Source organism: Choloepus didactylus, chromosome 18 (genome assembly GCF_015220235.1).
Source record: "Choloepus didactylus isolate mChoDid1 chromosome 18, mChoDid1.pri, whole genome shotgun sequence".
In the NCBI taxonomy this organism is placed as follows: Eukaryota; Metazoa; Chordata; class Mammalia; order Pilosa; family Megalonychidae; genus Choloepus; species Choloepus didactylus.
Genome location: NC_051324.1, coordinates 36,863,755 through 36,885,904, shown reverse-complemented (window position 1 = coordinate 36,885,904; position 22,150 = coordinate 36,863,755). Strand labels below are relative to the sequence as shown.

Genomic DNA, 22,150 nt, shown 5'->3' with positions numbered 1-22,150 from the left:
TCAATTTAACAAGTCAAGCCCTCAATCTTGGGGCTTGCCCTTATGAAACTTATTCCTGCAAAGGATGAAGCTAAGCCTACTTATCCTTATGCCTAAAAGTCACCCCCAGAGAACCTCTTTTGTTGTTCAGATGTGGCTTAAACCAACTCTGCAAATTAACTCCCTTACATGGGACATGACTCCCAAGGGAATAAGTCTCCCTGGCAACATCGGACATAACTCCCAAGGATGAACCTGGCCCTGGCATTGTGGGATGAGAATGCTTTCTTGACCAAAAGGGAGAAAAGAAATGAAACAAAATAAAGTTTCAGTGGCTAAGAGATTTCAAATAGAGTCACGAGGTCATTCTGGAGGTTATTCTTATACATTATATAGATATTACTTTTTAGTTTCTTATGTATTAGAATAGCTAGTAGGTAATAACTGAATCTGTTGAACTGTAATGCAGTAGCCTTGATTCTTGATTATGGTTGTATAACTATCTAGCATTTATCATGTGACTGTGTGATTGTGAAAACCTTGTAACTGACACTCCCTTTATCCAGTGTATGGACAGATGAGTAATAAAATAAAGACAAAAATATATATAAATAATACGGGGAGAATAAAGGTATGGGATGTTTTGGGTGTTTTTATTTTTTTCTTTATTTTGGAGTAATGAGAATGTTCTAAAATTGACTGTTGCGATGAATGTACAACTATATGATGATACTGTGAGCCACTGATTGTATACTTTGGATAGATTATATGGTATGTGAATATACCTCAATAAAACTGCATTAAAAAAAGGGAAACATGACAATTAAATGCAACACATAATTCTGGATTGTATCCTGGTCAAGAAAAAAAACTTTTTTAAATTTTGCTATAAAGGACATTTTTGAGACAACTGGTGAAATCTGAATAAGGTCTGTAGCTCAGATAATAGTATTGTATCGTTAGTTTCCTAAATTTGATGATTGTATTCTGGTTACCTAAGATAAAATCCTTATTTTTTTAGGAAATACACACTGGAGTTTTAGGGGTAAGGTAGCATTATATGCAATTCAGTCTCCTAAGGGTCAGAAAAAATTATGTATCTACATTTATAGAAAATGATAAAGCAAATGTGGCAAAATGCTAACATTTGGAGGATCTAGGTGAAAGGTAAATGAAAATTATTTTCACTCTTATTCCAAATTTTCTGTAAATCTAAAATTATTTCAAAATAAAAACAAGAAAAGAAACCAAACAAAAAAAACAAATAAAAATCAGGGGATCAAGAGGCACCATATCTAGACAATGAACAAATCATTTATTAGCAATAGAGACAGCTGAAATTGCTTAGATATTACAACAAGCATCTGCCATGATAAAGGAAGTACAGGGAAAGACAGACACTGGCATGCCCAACAGCCATTCCCTCATTTCTACCTTGCCACAAGGACCTAGATTGTGCTCAGGTGTCAGGTAGGCAACAATGTGCTCAGGGAGGTTAGGGCCCTCTTTCAGCCCCAAGGGATTATGGTCTGTGACTGGTCTAATCCTATTCCTTTTAGGGGATGTGCACACATGTGAATCAGTTCTACTAACAAGTATGTTGAGGCGTTTCTGGGAAAGATTTTGTACCCTGATAGGGAGATTTTACTGTGTTTATTTAAGCAACAAATATAAAGAGCTTACCATGTCTCAGGCACTTAAAAATATATAAAACCATTTAATCCTCTCATATCAACACTATGAGGTAAGTACTATTATCTTCATTCTATAAACAAGGAAAACTAAGACACAGAAAGGTTACATAACATATTCTAGGTAACACAGCTAATAAACAGACACTTCAATTTAAACCTAGGGGTCTAACTCCAGAGTCAGTAATCTTAATACTAGTAACTTCGCTCTTGAGGGTCTCAGGTCTGTTTTCTGCCCAGTCCTTTTCTCCCTAGTAGTGAGACATTCCTGTGAGTTCATGATGCATGGAGCTGTGGGCAACTATCTTATCACCATGAAGGAAAAGGAAAGAAAATCACAGGGAGACCCACTCAGTGCCCTGCCTTGAATCAGGACATGAAGAACACAAAGAATCTGGAATCACCTACTTCTAGACTTCTTAATATGTGTGATAATTAAGTGCGTTTATTACTTAAGCCACTACTAGCAGCATTTTGTTACTTCAAGTGGAAAGCATTCCTAAAAGAAGATAACCATGGACTTAAGAAACCCAGGGATAGTCTCAGGTCCACCATTCAATTGCTGTGACTTTCTACAAGTCCTTTAACATTTCTTAGTCAGTTATTTTATTTGTAAAATGAAGATAATTGTACACACATAGAGCTGTTGTGAGGCTCAGAAGATTCAATGTTTGTGAAAACACTGCAGAATATTAGGCACCATGTTAAATGTAAGATATTGCTATTATTACTAATCAGTGTGGTTCCCATCCATTCCATCTTCCACCAAGATGCCAAAGAGATTATCTAAAACACAAATCAGATCATGTAACTTCTCGAAGAATCCTCACATGGCATTCTATAGCATTTAGGAAAGGATTTGGCATGGCATACAAGGTTAAACCTGATTCTATCTAATCTCTCAGAGACTTTATTTTCTACTTCTGCCCCAAATGTACCCCAGATGTTTGGAATTAGTTGCAGCTCTTTCTATATAGTCATATTCTATCAAACTTCCACACATTTTACATGCCCTATTCCCTTTTCTCTGTCTGCCAACTCACACTCATCATATTTTAGCTGAAATGGCCCTTTCTCCTTGGCACCTGGTACTACCAACTGCACCTACCCCATGTCAATTCTTTTTATCTAAATTTGTGTAATTAACAAGGTATACTTCCCTTGCAGCTCTTATCACATTACAATAAGGAAGACACACACACAGACTATGAGCAAGGTATGAGTGGAGAGCATATCTTAGTATTCCAGGCGAAAACAGCCTACAGCACAAAACACTCAAAATGTTTGTGAAATAAACTCGTTTAGGTCCCCTTTTAACCCATATCTACACAGACTTAAAATAAAATATAAAACTCTGTGCTAAGTCACATGGCTCAGTTTTATTATCAGAAACTGGCAAGAATTTTTAAAAGGGCAAAGCCTAAAATGGGAAAACAGAAAAACATTTTTAAACAAACCTCCAGTATCTGATGATAAAAATTTACTGAGCTTTTCTAAATGCTGGACACTAAGCTGGGCACTGGAGATGCAAGAGCAAGCAAGACAAACATTCAGTCTTTGCTGTCACTAAGCTCACAGTCCAGCCAGGAAAAAAAAAAAAATCAATTCAGCAACGTGTGGTAAGTGCAAAGATAGGAAAGCGTTAAGGCACTACTGAATATTGTGACCAGGAACCTTGAAAATTTAGATATACTGCACTGAAGATGAGTTGCCTATCTGATCTTGCTAGGTTAAAAAGAATTAAGACTAATTTATGACATCTTTCAGTTACAGCCTTCAAGAATCTTCTTTACCACATTGCAATTGGTTGCCAGGTCTTATAAACCCTAGTTCCCACAAGAACTAAATATATTAACATGTCCACCCTATTAGTAAAGTCTTAGTTATATATTATCTATAGATCAAGTAGAACTCCTTTTTGGTCAAAAATTTCTGAATACCCTATCCCAATTCTGCATGACGGTTTTATTTTTAAGCATAGGATGACTGAGAAAATACACAGAACTATATAAATTGACTCTCTTATACTTGGAACCATTAAAATAAACTCTTACAACAGTACACTGATTAAACTTCCATTTTCTAACATTTTACTCAAATGTATGGTTTGGAGAGACTTTCCAGAAGATGGCAAAGTAAGGGCAGGCAGAACTCACTCCTCCAAACAACTAGAGAACAGGTAGAAACTGTCCAAAGCAGCAGTTCCAGGGCTCAGGTGACAAGAGAAAGACTGCTTTCTCCCTCTTTTCCCGAATGGAGGGCAATATATAAGGAAAAGCTGGAGGAAAAACCTGAGAAATTACAACTGAGAAACAGGGGTGAGTATACTCATTGCAACAACCCCTGAGGCTTGCTGCAATAAACTGGCTGGACCAAGCAGCTGAAAAGCAGCACACGCCCATTTCAGCTGCCAGCTGATGAAGTTAACCTTCTCAGACCGGCAGTCTAGAGTCTTGGCACATGGGAGCTCAGGAGCCAGCAGATTCATTATATCCACATACAGAGACCTTTCTGTGTTGCCCAGTGTCCACCCCTCATCCCCAAGGCTGACGACTGTGGGTGCCCAGATTTGGAGGAATGGAGAAGCCCTGCCCTTGGGAGGAAAGGTGGACACAGAGCAGTGCTGATCCGATTGTTGGACAGCAAAGGAGACTTTCTAGGTCCCACAGCCTTAATCCTTTCCACATGGAGACTACAGTGCCCATGGCACAGCTACTTACATGAGAGGAGAGGCAGGGCGAGGGAGGGAGCCATTCACCCACCCCCCAAGTCTGCAGCTGTGCACCGGGCCTGAGTCTTGAAAGCTGGAAAAACAAAGTACCCCCCATGGGCTGGCTGGGGCTGTTGAAGTTGACCCTCTCAATCTCGCAGCCTGTAATCTTTCCAACAAGAGTATGGGAAGCACCAACTCCACTGTTCTTTGCCATGGTGCACAGTGTCCATCTCCCACCCCTGGGGCTGGAAGGTTCCAGCACACCTGGACCTGGAAGAGACAGGGAAGCCGTCCATTCAGGAAAAGAAGGAGAAGCAGATCAGTTCTGAGCTAATAGCTGGCCGAAGAAGGTGACCATCTGGGGACGCAACCTTGTACTGGACTTGGACCTCGTCTAGACCATGCCTAGATGGCCACTGCAGTCAGGGAAAGGGCCATCTGCTGTGAAGCCTGGGAAAGTGCAGTCTGGCAAGCTGCTTTTCTGCCCAGCTCTAAGAGCTTTACAAAAAGGGTGGGACCCCTGTGTGAGACGCTGATACTGGTTTGGCTGGAATTACTGACTGACAAACCAGGTGCCAAAGGATACCTTCAACACAAACCAAAACAACAACAAAATCTTAGTCAAGAAAGGGAAAACAACTTTCAAAATAATATTATCAAGATAATCAGATGCCAAGGAACCAGCAAAAAATCACAAGGCACATGAAGTAACTAGAAAATATGGCCAAGCCAAACAATCAAATGAAAACATCAGAAGAGAAACAGAATTTGGAACCACTAACCAAAGATGTTCAAACAAATATCCTAAATAACATCAATGAGACTGTTAAAGAGATAAAGGATATCAAGAAAACACTAGAAGAGGATAAAGAAGAATCTGAAAGAAAAAATAGAAAAATAGCAGATCTTACAGAAAGATACTCTAGGTCAAATTAAAAATATACTAGAGACACACAACAGCAGATTTGAAGAGGCAGAAGAATGAACAAGTGAACTAGAGGACAGACAACCAAATTTGAACCTAAAAAAGAACAACTGGTGAAAAAAATAAAAAAATTTTTAAATGGATCCCAGGGAAATGATAGAGAACACGAACTGCATAAATTTAAGAGTCACAGTTGTCCCAGAATAAGAAGAGAAGGGTAAAGAGCCAGGAAAATTATTTGAGGAGATAACTGCAGAAAATTTACCAACTCTAATAAAATACATTAGTATGCAAATCAAAGAAGTCCAACAAACACCAAACAGAATAAATCCAAATACACTGACTCCCAGACACAATCTAATCAAACTATCAAATACTGAAGAGAAGGAGAGAATCCTGAAAGCAACAAGAGAAAAGCATTTTACCACATACAAGGAAGCCACATAAGTATAATCACTGACTACTCACCAAGCACCTTGGAGGCAAGAGGACAGTAGAATGATATATTTAAGATTCTGAAAGAAAAATTGCGAGCCAAGACTTCTTTATCCAGCAAAGCTGTCCTTCAAAAGTCAGAGAGTTAAAAATTTTCAGAGATAAACAAATTCCAAGAGAATCTGTTAAGAAGAGAACTGCCCCGCAAGAAATACTAATGGGAGTTCTGCTGGCTGAGTAAAAAAGACCTAACTGAACAACTGAAGAAATCAGAGAAAGAGTAGCAAACTAATAACAAAGCAAGCAGAAGAAAAGAAATAACAAAGATTAAAGAGGAAATAAATGAAATGGACAACAGAAAAAAACAAACAAAAAAAAAGATATGAAAAATAAATAAAACCAAAAGTTAGTTCTTTGAAAAGATCAATAAAGATTAATAAACCCTTAGGTAGACTAACAAAGTCAGTAACAGAGAAGATCCAAATAAATAAAACCAGAAATGAGAGGGTGGTCGTTACCACGGACCACAAAGAAATGAAAAAGATCATTAAGAGGATACTATATCATTAGTCAACAAACTGGACAACACATGGACATTTCCTAGAAACACATGAAAACCTATACTGACTTAAGAAGAAATAGAAGATCTTGACAAACCAAACACAGGTAAAGAAATGTAATCAATCATCAAAAACACCCCTACAAAGAGAACCCCAGGACCAGAAGGCTTCACAGGAGAATTTTACCAAGCATTCCAAGAAGAATTAACACCATTCCTACTCAAACTCTTCCAAAAAATTAAAGAGGACACTAACTCATTCTATGAAGTGAACATCACTTTAACATCAAAGTCTGATAAAGATACTACAAGAAAGAAAAACTACAGACCAATTTGCATAATGGATACAGATGCAAAAATTCTCAATAAATATTTACATATTGAATGCAATGGGAAATTACCACTGTTACTGAACATTGTGTTAGAAGTTCTAGCTAGAGCAATTAGGCAAGAAAAAGAAATAAAAGGCATCCAAATTGGAAAAGCAGTAAAATGCTCATTATTTGCAGGTACATTTAGAAAATCCCCCAAAAAACTATGACAGTTACTCAAGCTAATTAAACAAATTCAATAAAGTGGTGTGACAGAAGATCAACCCACAAAAATCAGTGGTGTTTCTGTACACTATTAATGAGCTATCCAAGGAGGTAATTTAGAAAAAAACTCAATTCACAATAGCACCTGAAAGAACGAAGTGTCTAGGAATACACTAAAAATGTAAAGGACTTTTATATAGAAAACTATAAAATGTTGCTAAAAGAAATAAAAGAAGACCTAAAGAGGTGGAAAGATATTCCATATTCATGGACAGGAAGGCTAAATATTGTTAAGATGTCAATTCTCTGGAGTAAGGAAAATGTTCAAAAGTTGACTGCGGTGATGAATGCATAACTATACGATGGTACTGTGAAAAGTTGATTGTACACTGTGGGTGATTTTTTGGTATGTGAATATATCTCAATAATACTGACTTTTAAAAAAAGACATCAATTCTACCTAAATTAGATAATCTAGAGAGTCAATACAATACCAATCAAAATTCCAACAAACTACTTTGAAGAACTGGAAAAGTTAGTTATCAAATTTATCTGTAAGGAAAACGGAACTTCAATAGCCAAAAACATCCTGAAAAAGAATGAAGTGGGAGGACTCTCACTTCCTGACTTTAAAAGCTTATTGTAAAGCCACAGTGGTCAAAACAGCATGGTACTAGCATAAAGATAGACATATTAATCCAGGGAATCAATTGAGAGTTCAGAAACAGACCTTCAGACTTATGGTCAACTGATTGTTTTTTAGTGTCTTCATTCTTTTAATGCAATTTTATTGAGATACATTCACATAACATACAACCATTCAAAGTGTACAATCAATTGCTCACAGTATCATCATATAGTTGTGCATTCATTGCCACAATCTTTGAACATTTTCATTACTCCAAAAAATAAAATTAAAGAACATCCAAAACATCCCATCCCCCTCCCCCCATTGTTCATTTACTTTTTTTTAAGATAGTTTGGCGGATCCTCAGAAAACTAAATATTGAGTTGCCCTACAACCCAGCAATTCTGCTACTCAGTGTATTACCCAGAAGAACTGAAAGCAGGGGGGTCACAAGCAGACATCTGCACACCATTCTTCATAGCAGCATTATTCACAGTTGCCAAAAGATGGAAACAGTCCAAGTGTCCATCAACCAATGAATGGGTAGACAAAATGTAGTATATACATAACGATGGAACATTACCCAGCAGTAAGAATGAATGACATCCTGGAGCATATGACAACATGGATGAACCTCGAGAACACAATGGCAAGTGAAATAAGTCAGGCACCAAACAACAAATATTGTATGATTTCACTAACATGAACTAACTAGAATATGTACACTCATAGTCATAAAACTTAATAAATATAGATTACCAAGAGAAAGAACGAAGATAGAGAATACAGTGCCTCTCTAATACGTACAAAATTATTGACAAGGTTGAACTTAAATGTTTGGAAATGGATAGAGGTGAGGGTAGCTCATTATTGGGGTTATAAGAAACAACGCTAAACTGTAGGTGAATTTGGTCGAAAGGAGTTGTTTGGAGTCATGTATGTCACCAGAAGAAAAGCTAGAGATTAAAATATAGGATTGTGTAACACAGTGAACCTTGTGGAGGACCTTGTTTATGATTAACACTACAAAGATCAATAAGTTCTTTCACAAACTAGTACAAATGTATGACATTTGTACACAGAGTTAATAACAGAGTGGTATATGGGAAAAAAAGTACCTATTGCAAGCTATGAACTAGGATTAATAGTAATATCTTAATACTTCAACAGTAAAAAAATTAACCACACCAATACTAGGGATCAACAATAGGGGATGAAAAGGGGGAATTGTGTATTTTGGGGTTTTCTTTTTTAAGGTGTATTTGTTCCTCATCTTTTGGGAGTAATGAAAATGGTCTAACATTGAATGTGATGATGACTGTACAACTAGGCGTTGATACTGTGAGACAATGTATACTTTGGAAGGCTCACATAGTATGCGAATATATCTCAATAAAATTTGCAGTTAATATATATATATATATATATACAGTTTGAATCACCCACGCCTGAAATGAAACAATGGCTCCCTACTGCCTACTATTGACAAATTCCACAGACTAGAGTAGAATGCAAGCCCCTACACAGAATGGTCCCACTTGACTTTCTAGTTCTACTTCCCACTATATGTACCTTAAAATCTGGTTCACCTAGATAACCATTCATACCCTGATGCCTTCATGACACTTCTTTTACAGCATAATGGTTAAAAACATGGACTTGCAATGAGTCTAACGCATAGTAAGTTTTCACTGTATGTGTTGAAGGAAAGAATATATGAAAAGCTAAAATAAATACCAAAATCCAAGAAAGCATGTTATAAAAAGAAATTTGGATCTTTCCTCAGCATTCACTTTTGTTAGTACCCTCCACACTCCACCCCCAGATAAACAGACAGATTTTCATTTGGTTTCCATAACTCTGTTCTCTTGGCTTTTCTCTATTCTGAAGGCTCTTTATCTGACTCATCTCCCTCATACCTGGTGAAATCGGATAGTCACCAAGATTATGTCCCTGAGCCACCAATTTTTTTTTTTTAATTTTCTCAAAACCTTCTCTTTTCTGATTTCAATCCCTTAATTTTAATTATCCAGTATCCCCTCTAGACAAATAACTGCTGAATCATGTTTCTCTACTTTTAACTAGTAGGTGCCTCTACTTTGACAACTCACTGGTATGTCAAACTCAGGATGTTTAAAACTAAGACTTGTTCCTTCCTTTCTCTTATTTCCCCCCATTCCTGTAAGTCTTCGCCAGCATTTTAATTACCTGGATTTGAGACTGAGGTCATCGCAATTTATAATCCTAATTTCATACAGAAAACTAAATTTTTTAGGTAACTGAGATCTTACTCTGCATATGCAGTTTGCATTCTTTATTTCCGATGACATTAAATATTCTTTAAAAACATGACTTTACCTGTATTTAAAATACAGTATTTCATTGCCAAACAAATATTATTTAGCCATAAATTTACTGTTGGACAGTTTCAATCATCTCATTTATTTTCTCTTTCTGGGTACAGTCCTAGAAATGAACTACTGGTTTAAAGGATAGGGATAATTTGAAACTATAAAATCCTCTTTCAAAAATGATATAAATAATTAACACACCTACCTGCAGAATCAGAACTTGTCTGTTTCTTTACATCTCTGCCAACAATACTGGTTATTAAAATTTAAATAAAACTTCTCCTAATGTGAGAGATATTTAAAAATACATATATTTCATTGTTTACCATAAGAACTATGGAAGACACTTATTTTCTTCTGTATGATTTTCTCTATCTTCCAGGTTTTCAATAAAAAATGAATCACAAAATATGTAAAATTATTTTAGAAAGCTTTACAACAAAAATGATTTTTAAAATGTAGCTTTTGAAGGTAAATTCTTAGCTATCCAAAATGACTCTATCATTAAGAGTTCCACTCAGCCCAGTTTTGATTATACAAACCTTCAATTCATTGCAGTAACACAAATGTAATAGTTCTTTAATAAGCTTTGTATACTAAACATCAAAGCATGAGTAAACCTTTTTCTATGTTAAATTTGACACAGTTCTTCTTGGAAGTTTGGGAAATTCATGAGGACTGCAAAAATCTATCCTAAGCCCATTCACAAAGAGGACAACTACAGCTTAAACTGTCAATGAGACGATCTAAATAGCAAATCATAGAAAAACATTCCTACAGGCATTTTTACTTTATTTTTGCATAAATCACCTCTGAACAACAAAAATTATAATTTGGTTGATACAAAAGTAATTTCCACGACATACAGGTCAACAGCAAATGAAAGTCAAATTGCAACAGAAATGTACCATGGTCCAATATTTAGATGAAACAGATTAAAATTCAAGGGCTCTTTCAGAGAACCACAGAAAAAAGGGAAGTTATTATTAATTTACCTGTGGGCTGCAAAAGCGAAGCAGGTGGGCGAGGTTGTAAGCCCCACAAATTTTCTATACTGCTCCGATCCTTAAGGTCCAACAAATGTATTAAAATTAAAGGATCAATGTCTAGTAAACTATTGGTAGCGGCAGAGCATAAATGTGTTCTTCTTGACATTCTGGTAGCAGCACCCATATAGCCATGGCTACTACCTGCAACAGAAATAAGAGATTTAGAAAACGTGTGCTACGTATTTCCACAAATTTGAGAATATTTAGGTGGGGTGGCGTGGGGTGGGGGGGGACTCTGCTTAACTTTGTTTGAATACTTGTCTAACAAATAGCTCTGAGTTCAAATTCATGATAACAAATACAAAGAAGGCTGCCAGTGAGGAGTTAGCAGGCATAGTGGCCAAGCACTGTCCTCATTACTTCTCAGTATTCAGGAGTAGCTCCCCTACCCTGAGACCTAGAAATAAACTGATGAAATGGGTTCAATGTGCACTACTGGGGGTTGAGGGGTAAGGATGAGGAAAAGGAGAGTATCATTCAGGACTCAATGCTTTTGGATGAAAGCGGACAATCCTCAAGGTATAAAAAAGACCCCAAAGAACTAGATATCAAAAAAGGTTCCTGGAGAGTAAAATGTACAGTTCATGACATTTTGGATAAAAGACTTTAGCACCTATTTCAGTTTCTCTCTCTCCAAGCTAATAGCACTATCATTCTGGGTATTAATATACATATATACATATGAGTGTATGCCTCATAAGTGTACAACAAAATGTTCACCAAGTGATCACACCCAGATGAAAAAATATAATATTACCAGAAGTCCAGAACCCCCCATGCCTCCTAGAAATGCTCACTATCTGCCTTCCCCAAAGGTAACCTCTATCCTGACTTTACCACCATAGATTAGTTTTGCCTGTTTTGGAATTTTGTATTTATAAAAGCATACAACAAGCACTCATATATGGCTTCTTTGCTCATTATGCTTATGAGATCCATTTTTGTTGTTGCATGTAGCAGTGGTTTATTCACTTTCATAACTTTCGTGTCCATTTCCAGTATATTAATATATTTGATTTATTTCTCAATTCTGGCGATAAAATTTGGGTTGCCACCTAAGTTTTGGCTATTAAGAAGAAAACTGCTGGAGGAAGTTTACAGCTGTAAATGCTTGCATTAAATAAAGAAGACTCACAAATCAGTAACCTAATTTCAAACCCAAACAAAAGAGAAAAACAAAATGAGCAGAAGAAAAGAAATATTTAAGATTAGAGCAGAGATAAATGAAATAGAGAATAGAGAAACAATAAAGAGAATCAACAAAACCAAAAGATGGTTCTTGGAAAAGATCAATAAAATTAACAAAACTTTAGTTAGACTGACAAAGAATAAAAGAGAGGACACAAATAACTAAAACTGGAAATCAAAGTTAGGACATTATTACCAAACTGGCAAAATAAAGAGAATTGTAAGATTATACTCTGAACAATTGTATGCCAATAAACTAGATAACCTAAACGAAATGGATAATTTCATAGAAACACAAAAATCACCTAAACTAACTCAAGAACAGACAGACAATTCTTTGTCACATCTACTGCGAGAATGAAGAACATTCTCATTCTGAGCATACTGACTGTCAACATTTCAGAAAAAGAAGTGCAACTACATGTTATAACATGGATGAATGTTAAAGACATCATGTTGAACAAATAAACCAGACACAAAGAACAAATATTCTATGATCTCTCTTACAGGAAATACTTGGAATAAGCAAATTCTTAGAGACAGAAGCGGAAGAGTGGTTACCAGAGGTGAGGGGGAGAGGGGAATGAGTAGTTACTGCTGAATGAGTCTGAGTTTTGTTTGGGATGACGAAAATAATTTGGAAACAGAGGTGAAAATTACACAGTATTAGCAATGTATTTCACGTCGAAGAGCTGTCCACTTAATATGGTTAAAATGATTTTTATATTATGTTTATTTTACCAAAACTAAATTTAAAAAAAAATAGATTAGTAAACATCTTTCTCTCCTCTTCTGCCAAGTCAGATTAAGCCTGCCAAAATGTCACACTGATCTACATGAACTGAGTTCTACATTATAACAATAGTGCCTATACTCATTAGTATGAGTCAAGGCCCTACACAGTCTATCCCAAACTTCCTTTGCAGTGTATGCTTTATAAATTAGTTTTTCTTAAAAATAAAAACTAAAAAAGAATGATCCTGTCCTGCTGTCCTGAACATTCTTGTACAAATCTACTGGCAAACATTGGCTCTCATTTTGGTTGGAACTGGCAAAGCTAGAGTTACATGTATGTATGTTTAGATTTAGTAGATCTTGTCTAACAGTTTTCCAAAGCTGTGGTATCAATTTACATTCCCATCAACAGGGTACATGAGTTTCCATTTCTCCATATGCTTTCAACATTTAGTACTGCCAGTTTTTAAAATACTAGCCATTCTGGTGGTGTGTAGTAGTTTCTTATTATGGTTCGTGTTTGGCATTTCCTGATTTAAAAAAATGAAGATAAATGAATGCATCTCAGGGACCTGTGGGACATGAGAGTGACAGGAGAAGAGATAAAGGGGCAGAAATAATATTTGAATGACTGAACATTTCCCAAATCAATGCAAAAATGTAATCTACACATTCAGGAAGCTCAAAAAAACTCCAAATAAGGTAAACTCAAAGAGGTCCACACTGAAACACATAATTTGCATTTCTATAAGGAAAGATGCTGTGTACCATTTTATATATTCATTGGAATTTATGTTTATTCAGAGACTTATCTTAAATGATATGATTCTTCAGATGACTGAGTGGTTCCCAAATATTAACTAGCCTTGAAATAGACCTTTATAATCAGTACAAAACACTCCTGCATTTCTACCCTTTGCCCCACATCATCTCAACCCCATCTTTTGTTCACTACATTGTTGTGATGGTTTGAAGCTATTCATAACCCAGAAAAGACCATGTTCTTAAAGTGAATCCATTCCTGTGGGTGTAGCTCTACTGTGGGTGGGACCTTTTGATTAGGTTATTTCAGTTGAGGCGAGTCCCAAGAGGTCTTAATCCTCTTACTGGAGTTCTTTTATAAGAGATGAAATTCAGAGATGCACACAGAGAAGCCCAGAGAGAAAAGCCAGAGAAGCTGAGAGAGGACACACAGAAAACAGAGAGAAACCACAGAAAGACAGAGGAAGCCACTGAAGCCAGAAGCTGGAAGCAACGAAACCCAGAAGAGAAGGGAAGAGACTGGCAGGCAGAGGAGCCAATGCCAGTAGCCCCATCATCAGGGAGGAAGCAATGCCTGTCAATGCATTAACCTGGAAATTCTCATAGCCTCAAAATTGTAAACTTGTAGGTTAATAAACCCCATTGTAAAAGCCAACCTTTTCTGGTATACTGCATTTTGGGAACTTTAGCAAACTAAAACAATTGTATTTTATTAACTTTTATTTTAAAAGAGTTTTAGATTTACAGAAAAGATGCAAAGATAATACAGAGACTTCCTGAATATTTGCACCATTTCCCTGAATGTTAACATCTTACATTACTATGGCACATTTGTCACAACTAATGAACCAACATGGATGTTGTTATTAACTAAATTCCATACTTTATTCTGATTTCATTAGGTTTTGCCTAATGTCCTTTTCTGTTCCAGGTCCAGCACACATGACATTCAGTCATTATGTCTCCTTAGACACCTCAGTCATCTGAGACAGTTTCTCAGACTTCCCTTGTTTTTTCCTCTTTTTTTTTGAAACCAACACATTTACTTTTTTTTTTAAATTCAGTTTTATTGAGATATATTCACATACCATACAATCATCCATGGTGTACAATCAACTGTTCACAGCACCATAATATAATTGTGCATTCATCATCCCAATCAATTTCTGAACATTTTCTTTACTCCAAAAAGATTAAAAATAAAAGTAAAAAAGAACAGTCAAAGCATCCACACAACCCCCACATCCCACGCTATTTTTCATTTAGTTTTTGTCCCCATTTTTCTACTCATCCACCTGTACCTGAATAAAGGGAATGTGAGCCACAAGGTTTTCACAATCACACAGTCACAGTGTAAGCTATTTAGTTATACAATCCTATTCAAGAATCAAGGCTACTGGGTTGCAGTTTGACAGTTTGAGATCTTTCCTTCTAGCTATTCCAATACACTAAAAACTAAAAAGGGATATCTATATAGTGAATAAGATATGCCCTCTACTCCATTTGAAATCTCTTAGTCACTGAAACTTTATTTTGTTTCCTTTTGCTTCCCCTTTTGGTCAAGAAGATTTTCCCAATCCCAGGATTGTGGGTACCAGCTCATCCCCGGGAGTCATGTCCCGTGTTGCCAGGGAGATTTACACCCCACAAAGAGGGGAGGGCAGTGAATTTACCTGCCCAGTGGGCTTAGACAGAGAGAAAGGCTGCATCTGAGCAACAAAGAAGTTCTCTGGAGGAAACTCTTAGGCACAATTATAAGTATGCAGAGCCTCTCCTTTGCAAGCTTTATAAGGGCAAGCCCCAAATTGAAGGCTTGTCTTGCTAAATTGTGTGAGAATATCAGTAATAACCGAGGTGGGTAAGTCCACAGTTTCCCCTAGTTCTTCAGGCGGCCCTGCAAATGTAATTTTATTCTCTGCCCCAATTACTTTCACTATTTCACACTAACCTGTACAAACCTACCAGATCTCACTTCCTATTCAAAGTTCAGTGGAATTATGGTGTTTGAATAAACTGACCATACAAGTTAAAGTATTTAGTGTGCTGCAGAAGATATAGATCCTGCAACAAATAAACATCTCTTCCCTTGGTCTCACAAAGAAGTTGAAGTTTTAAAACACAGTCAGTATCATCCTCTACTCTTTGGCCTGATTTGCCTTAGTCCTAACCAGATCCGCTTCATTCATAGCTCTAACTGAAGACTTCCCTTTTTTTGATGACCCTGATAGTTTGAGGAGGACTGTTAGGGTACCTCATAGAATGTGTCTGAATTTGAGTTTGTGTGATTTTTTTCTGATGATTAGACTGCATTTATGGGATTTCGGGAAGGAAGATACCACAGATATAAAATGCCACGCTTTACACAGTCAACATAGCTTACCACTGAAGACGCTAAATCTGATAACCTGGCTAAGGAAATGTTTTCCAGGTTCCTCTTCTATAAACTTACTTTTTCCCCTCTTTCTACACTGTACACTCTGTGGAAGCATGTCATTAGCACAGCCCCCATTTAAAGGGTAGCACACAGAGCACATTTAAGGGGTAGGAAGTTATGCTCCATTTACTTGAGAACTATCTAAAAAAAATTATTTGGAATAATTTTGCAAATCACTTAATTTAATAATAATTCTGCAAATTGTTTATTTATCTATTCATCGTTAGATTCTGAACTCCTTAAGAATAAGGACTATCTAATTCTGCAAATTGTTTATCTAGTCATCTTTACATTATGAACTCCTTAAGAGTAAGAACTATCTTAGTCTTTGTATTTTTTATAATGCTTGAAATAGGGAATTGAACAAATGTCTGATAAATACATAAAATTCCCCAAAGTAAATAATAAAAATTGTATATTCATCACCTAGAACACAATGCTTGAATAATAACAGGTGCTCAGTAAATATTTGTTCAATTAATTAACTGTAATTTCAGAATTATAAGAAAAGCTCTACGAGAATAGAGATATCTTTTTTTTTCAATATTGTATCACAAGACAGCAAAATAGTACCCATTAAATGTTTACTAAATATTTAGTGAGTGAATGTAAATTTAAAAATATAACTTCTTGTTTATGCTGAGTTTGCTAAAATGATATATGCAAGAATTTCCCTACCACACAGTTCTAAGAAATGACAGATAAAACAACTAAAAGACAAAGCATAAGGTTAAAAAACATCCCACAACATTGATACAGTATATTCATGTTCTAGTTTTACACCAAGACGTTCTCTTAATTTGTCTATACAATTAAAAACCTGAAAATTATCTTCAACAGTTCTTAATAAAGCATATTTACTCAACAATTATCTTAAAGATACTAAATGATTCCCTATTATACTGGATTAAGTGTGGAGATACAACAATGAGTAAGACATATGCCTTGATCTCATGGAACACAGAAATTAACAGGGAAAACAGACAGGTAAATAAGCAATTGCAGTAATGCCTATATGCTCTAGTAAGCTGATTTGAGAGAGCAGAAAAAAGGTACCCAAAATCATCGAGGAGCGCTTTCAGGAAGAAATGACATATAAGATAAAATCAAGGAGGATGAAGAGGCAGCCAATTCAATGGGAAAAAATATTTGGAAACCATGTATCTGACAAAAGACTGACATCTTGCATATACAAAGAAATCCTACAACTCAACGACAATAGTATAGATAGCCCAATTATAAAATGGGCAAAAGATATGAAAAGACATTGTACTGAAGAGGAACTACAAATGGGTAAAAAGCACATGAAAAATGTTCATCTTCACTAGCTTTTAGGGAGATGCAAATTAAGACCACAATGAGATATCATCTCACACCAACAAGAATGGCTGCCATTAAACAAACAGGAAACTACAAATGCTGGAGAGGATGTGCAAAAATTGGAACGCTTATTCATTGCTGGTGGGACTGTATAATGATATAGCCACTCTGGAAGACAGTCTGGTGGTTCCTTAGAACACTAGATATTGAGTTACCTTCGATCCAGCAATTTCAATTCTATGTGTATAGCCCAGAAGATCTGAAAGCAGTGACATGAACAGATATTTGCACACCAATGTTCACAGCAGCATTATTCACAATTGCCAAGAAATGGAAACAATCCAAATGTCCTTCAGCAGATGAGTGGATAAATAAAATGTGGTATATACACATGATGGAATACTATGTGGTAGTAAGAAAGAACAAGGCCATGAAATATATGACAACCTGGATGAACCCTGAAGACATAATGCTGAGTGAAATAAACCAGACACAAAAAGGGATCTACTGTATGTTACTACTAATGTGAACTCTGTGAAAAATGTAAAATAAATATTTTACATTGTAGAATGTAGGGGACCTAGAGATTGACAGCAACTAGTGATGGGGGAATGATAATCTAATAAGAAAAGATAAGCTGTTAAGGGTTATAGAATGTTATGGGAATGATTTGGTTTGCAAATTCTCTTGGCTATGGTAGGAACATGCAGGAAGCAATGTAGTTATTTTAGGTTATTTGTTTTTCTGATTCCTTGGTTTTGTTAGGGTCTGTTAATTTTCTTGGGGTATGGAAGAGACATGTTGGAAGCAATGCAATTATTTTTGGTTATTTGTTTTTCTTATTCCTTTGCTTTGTTTTGTTTGAATTTTTTGATAAAGTAAAAAAAAGCCCTTGCATTTTTTTAAAAAAAAGCTTCAATGTAGTTATTTTAGGTCATTTGGTTTTTCTTATGCCTCTGTTTGATTACAGCTTGTTAATTTTCCTGCAGTATGGTAGAATACATTGGAAGCAATGTAGTTATTTTAGATTATTTGTTTTTCTTATTCCATTGTTTGATCATGGTTTGTTAATTTCCTTGGGGTATGCTAGGAACACGTTGGAAGCAAAGTAGTTATTTTAGGTTATTTGTTTTTCTTAATCCTTTGTTTTATTTGAAATGTTGTTTTTTGTTTAATTTTTTGATAAAGTTTAAAGAAAACTTAATAAAGCCTCTGTAATTAACACAATTTGAGGTACAAGTGGACAGACTCCTGGAAGAGAATAGAAAGTACAGAAATAGACCCAAGTGAATATGGAAAGTTAGTATATGACTAGAGTGGCATCTCTAATCAGTGGGACAGGATAGACTTAAATGATGTTGGGACAACTGGATTGCAATTTGGAAATAGATAAAGTTGACTTCTTACCCCATTTCAACAACGAGGAAAAGCTCCAAATGGATCAGAAGTAAGAAATAAAAGCATACAAAAAAAATCAAGGAGGAGGAGAGGATAAGATAGAAGGAACAACATATGGGAAAGCAAAGAAGGAAGAAATGCTATGGCACATTTGAGAGGCTGAAAGAATTCCCTCATGATGGAAGAATGATGTAGAAGAGGGTGAGGGAGGTAAGCCTAAAGAAATAAGGAGGAGTCAGGTCATGAAGAGCCATGTGTGTCATTTTAACGAGACCGGACTTCATCACATACGTAAGTGGAATTCTAAGGAGTTTTTAAGTAAAGAAGTGATACCAGATATAATTAAAAAGAAAAAATAATAGCTCTTTATGCACTCACGCTGTGGGGAACAGAATGCAGGGTGAGCAGCAATGAATACAAGGAATTCGAATGAGAGGTTGTTGTGAAAGACAGGGCCCTAGACGAGGAATGCCAAAGGAATTGTATATAAAAAACTAATTTATGCACTATTTAGGAAGTAGAGTCAAAGGATTTCGGTAATTCATTAAAGGTACAGTAGGAGGCAGAGGAAGAAGTGAAGAATATACACCACTACCAATCACTAGCATGGTGACTACTAGGTGACAGGCAGGCAAAAACATCTGAAAAGGATTTCTTTTTGGAAAACACTGAGTCTGAGATATGAAACCCAGATTGCTATATGGGTTAGAAGTCATGGAAAAGATTACGGTTAGAGCTAGAACTTGCAGAGTCATCAGCATACAGATAGTAACTGAAATACAGGTGTGGATGAGATCAACCAAAAAAAAATGAGTAGTAGAAAGAGTACAAGACTTAGGGTGGACATTGAAATGCTGAGGATTAGTATTTAAGAGATTTTTACTTTCCAAACATGTTACAGAACATACTAGTGTTTATACCAATGGCAACATCAGTAAACTAAAAGCAGAAAAGGCTAGTTTTTAATTGCTCTCAGACAGAATTTACATTCTTGATTAAACAGGTCTAAGAACACAAAAGGAAAACCCCCAGTATAAGTCATTTCTTCCCAGTGTGATGTGGTGGCAAAAAAATACTAGGTCAAGGAACAAGACCTTCTTGGATTCTAGCCTTGTTATAATAACAACTAGTTGTGTGATCCTGGTCAACTGAATTTCTGTTTTTTCCATGTATAAGCTCTTTAAAGCCCTTTGTGAATCACAGATTCAGTGATTCTTATCAGACCATTCAAGCCAGATATACCAACTAGACTTCTATATTATGTGGAGGTACAGGCATACCTCATTTTATTGCATTTCATTTTTAACAAATGGAAGGTTTGTGGCAACCCTGCATTCACAAGTCCATTGGTGCCATCTTTCTAACAGCATGTGCTCACTCTATGTCTCTGTGTCTCATTTTGGTAATTCGTGTAATATTTCAAACATTTTCATTATTATTTTATCTGTTATGGTGATCTGTAATCAGTGATCTCTGTCATGACTATTGTAATTGTCTGGGGAGCAACGAATTGCACCCATATGAGATGGTAAACGTAATCAACAAATGCTGTGTTTTGACTGCTCCAACAACCAGCCAGCCAGTCTCCATCTCTGTCCCTCTCCTTGGACCTCTCTACTCCCTGAGATGCAACAATATTGAAATTAGGCGAGTTAATAATCCTACAATGGCCTCTAAGTGTTCAAGCAAAAGGAAGAGTTGCATATCTCTCACTTTAAATAAAAAGCTAGAAATGATGAAGTTTAGTGAGGAAGGCATGCAGGTCAAAAGCCCAGACAGGCCAAAAGCTAGGACTCTTGTGCCAGTTAGCCAAGTTGTGAATGCAAAGGAAAAGTTCTTGAAGGAAATTTTATTTACATAAACTTAATTGATAAAGCAGGGGCAGGGTTTGAGATGACTGACTCCAATTTTGAAAGTTCCACTGTGTGTAACTGTCAAATAGCATCGAATGCTACAGAGAAATCTTTCATGAAAGGAAGAGTCAATCATTACGGCAAACTTCACTGCCCAAATTAGGCGAATTAATAATCCTACAATGGCCTCTAAGAAACTGCCGCACCCACCCCCCTGATCAATCAGCAGCCATCAACCTTGAGGGAAGACCCTCTACCTGCAAAAAGATTATGACTCACTGAAGGCTCAGATGTTAGTTGGCCTTTTTATCAATTTTTTTAAAATTAAGGTCTGTACATTGTTTTTTCGACATAATGCTACTTCACACTTAATAGCCTTTACTAACCTTTGTGTGACTCGCTTTATTGCAATATTTGCTCTATTGTGGTGGTCTAGAACTGAACTCGTAACACCTCTGATGTAAGCTCCAGTATTACATAGTAGATAAAATCATGAGCTTTTGATCCAGTTAATTCTGGTACTCATTCCTCTATTTCATTTAGTAAGTTTTGAGAACATGGAAAGTTGTTTTAACTCCTCTACACATCAGTTTCTGTTGCTATTAAATGTAGACAATATTAAAACCCATCTCACAAAATTTTTATTAGTAAATTAGATAAGCGTGGGTGCCCTGGGCCCAGGGCCTTCCCTAAGAGCCTTGAAGACTGTGCACACAGTAGCTTGCTTGATATAGGTCAGTCTCTACTATCCCTCTAAAATCAGGCCTCCTGTGCTAAATGTAATCTATAGCTTATCTGCTTCCTGAGCTCCCTGTCCTATGCTAAATGTAATCTATAGCTTATCCTCTTCATGAACTCCCTGAGATATTATTATCTACAAGATAACCTATAATCCGGCCCCTCTTCCCTGTTGACTACAATGGATCCTTCCTTATGTCACAAGACCCCCATTCATGTGCTTATGCGCTCATACTCATTAGAATGACTTTGTCTCAAGCCCCTATAACAGACTTAATCAGTCCCTTCTCCCCATCCAAAGCCCAGAGTACCTTCATACTGAGCTCTAAACCAGCCACCATTCAGCGCAGCTCCACTGATTTCCATTCTCTTTTAGTAAACCCTGAATAAAGGCTCATATCTCAAACCTTGCCTGGTGCCTTCTTTAGTCCTTTAGTGGTAAAGCCCCCTTGGGCCATGACAGATACGATACATGCAAAGTGCTTTGCACAGTACCTGATAGTTAGGAACACTTAGCAAATATTGGCTATTATCTTTTTTAAAAATATCATTAATAATACACTCAAAAATACATACTCTAAAACATAAGATTTCTAACACCATAAGCCACAAAGAATTAGGAACGTCAAAATTAGAAGTGACAAGGTGAGAAAAGAACAAAGAGAAAAGAGAAAACGGTTTGAGGGGCTTAACCACTGTACCTGGAAGCCCTGCAGCAGCTGCATCTTCCATGAGTTCTCCCTCTTCCAATTCCATGTTGTTGTATTCTACATCATTTTCCCCAGACCTAAGAACATGTACAAAATTCATCACTTCCATATTATACATGAATTTAACATTATTTGTGGCACCATAA

The 22,150-nt window shown here is 36.3% G+C and overlaps 1 protein-coding gene across 10 annotated transcripts in view; it reads right to left on the bottom strand.

Moving 5' to 3' along the window:
• The window catches only part of TRIM37 (tripartite motif containing 37), a 230,264-nt gene that overhangs the window by 89,984 nt on the left and 118,130 nt on the right, over positions 1-22,150 (bottom strand). For 9 of the 10 annotated variants that reach the window (XR_005212803.1, XM_037810100.1, XM_037810101.1 and 6 more), the window contains exons 17-18: positions 21,996-22,081; positions 10,813-11,007 (exon numbers count right to left, since the gene is read on the bottom strand). Coding sequence is in view for 9 of the 10 variants with exons in the window: in XM_037810100.1 (XP_037666028.1) it covers positions 10,813-11,007; positions 21,996-22,081 (281 nt within the window). In the remaining variant the exon portion in view is untranslated. The remainder of the gene's footprint in view (positions 1-10,812; positions 11,008-21,995; positions 22,082-22,150) is intronic. The other variant, XM_037810103.1, reaches the window with a different exon arrangement.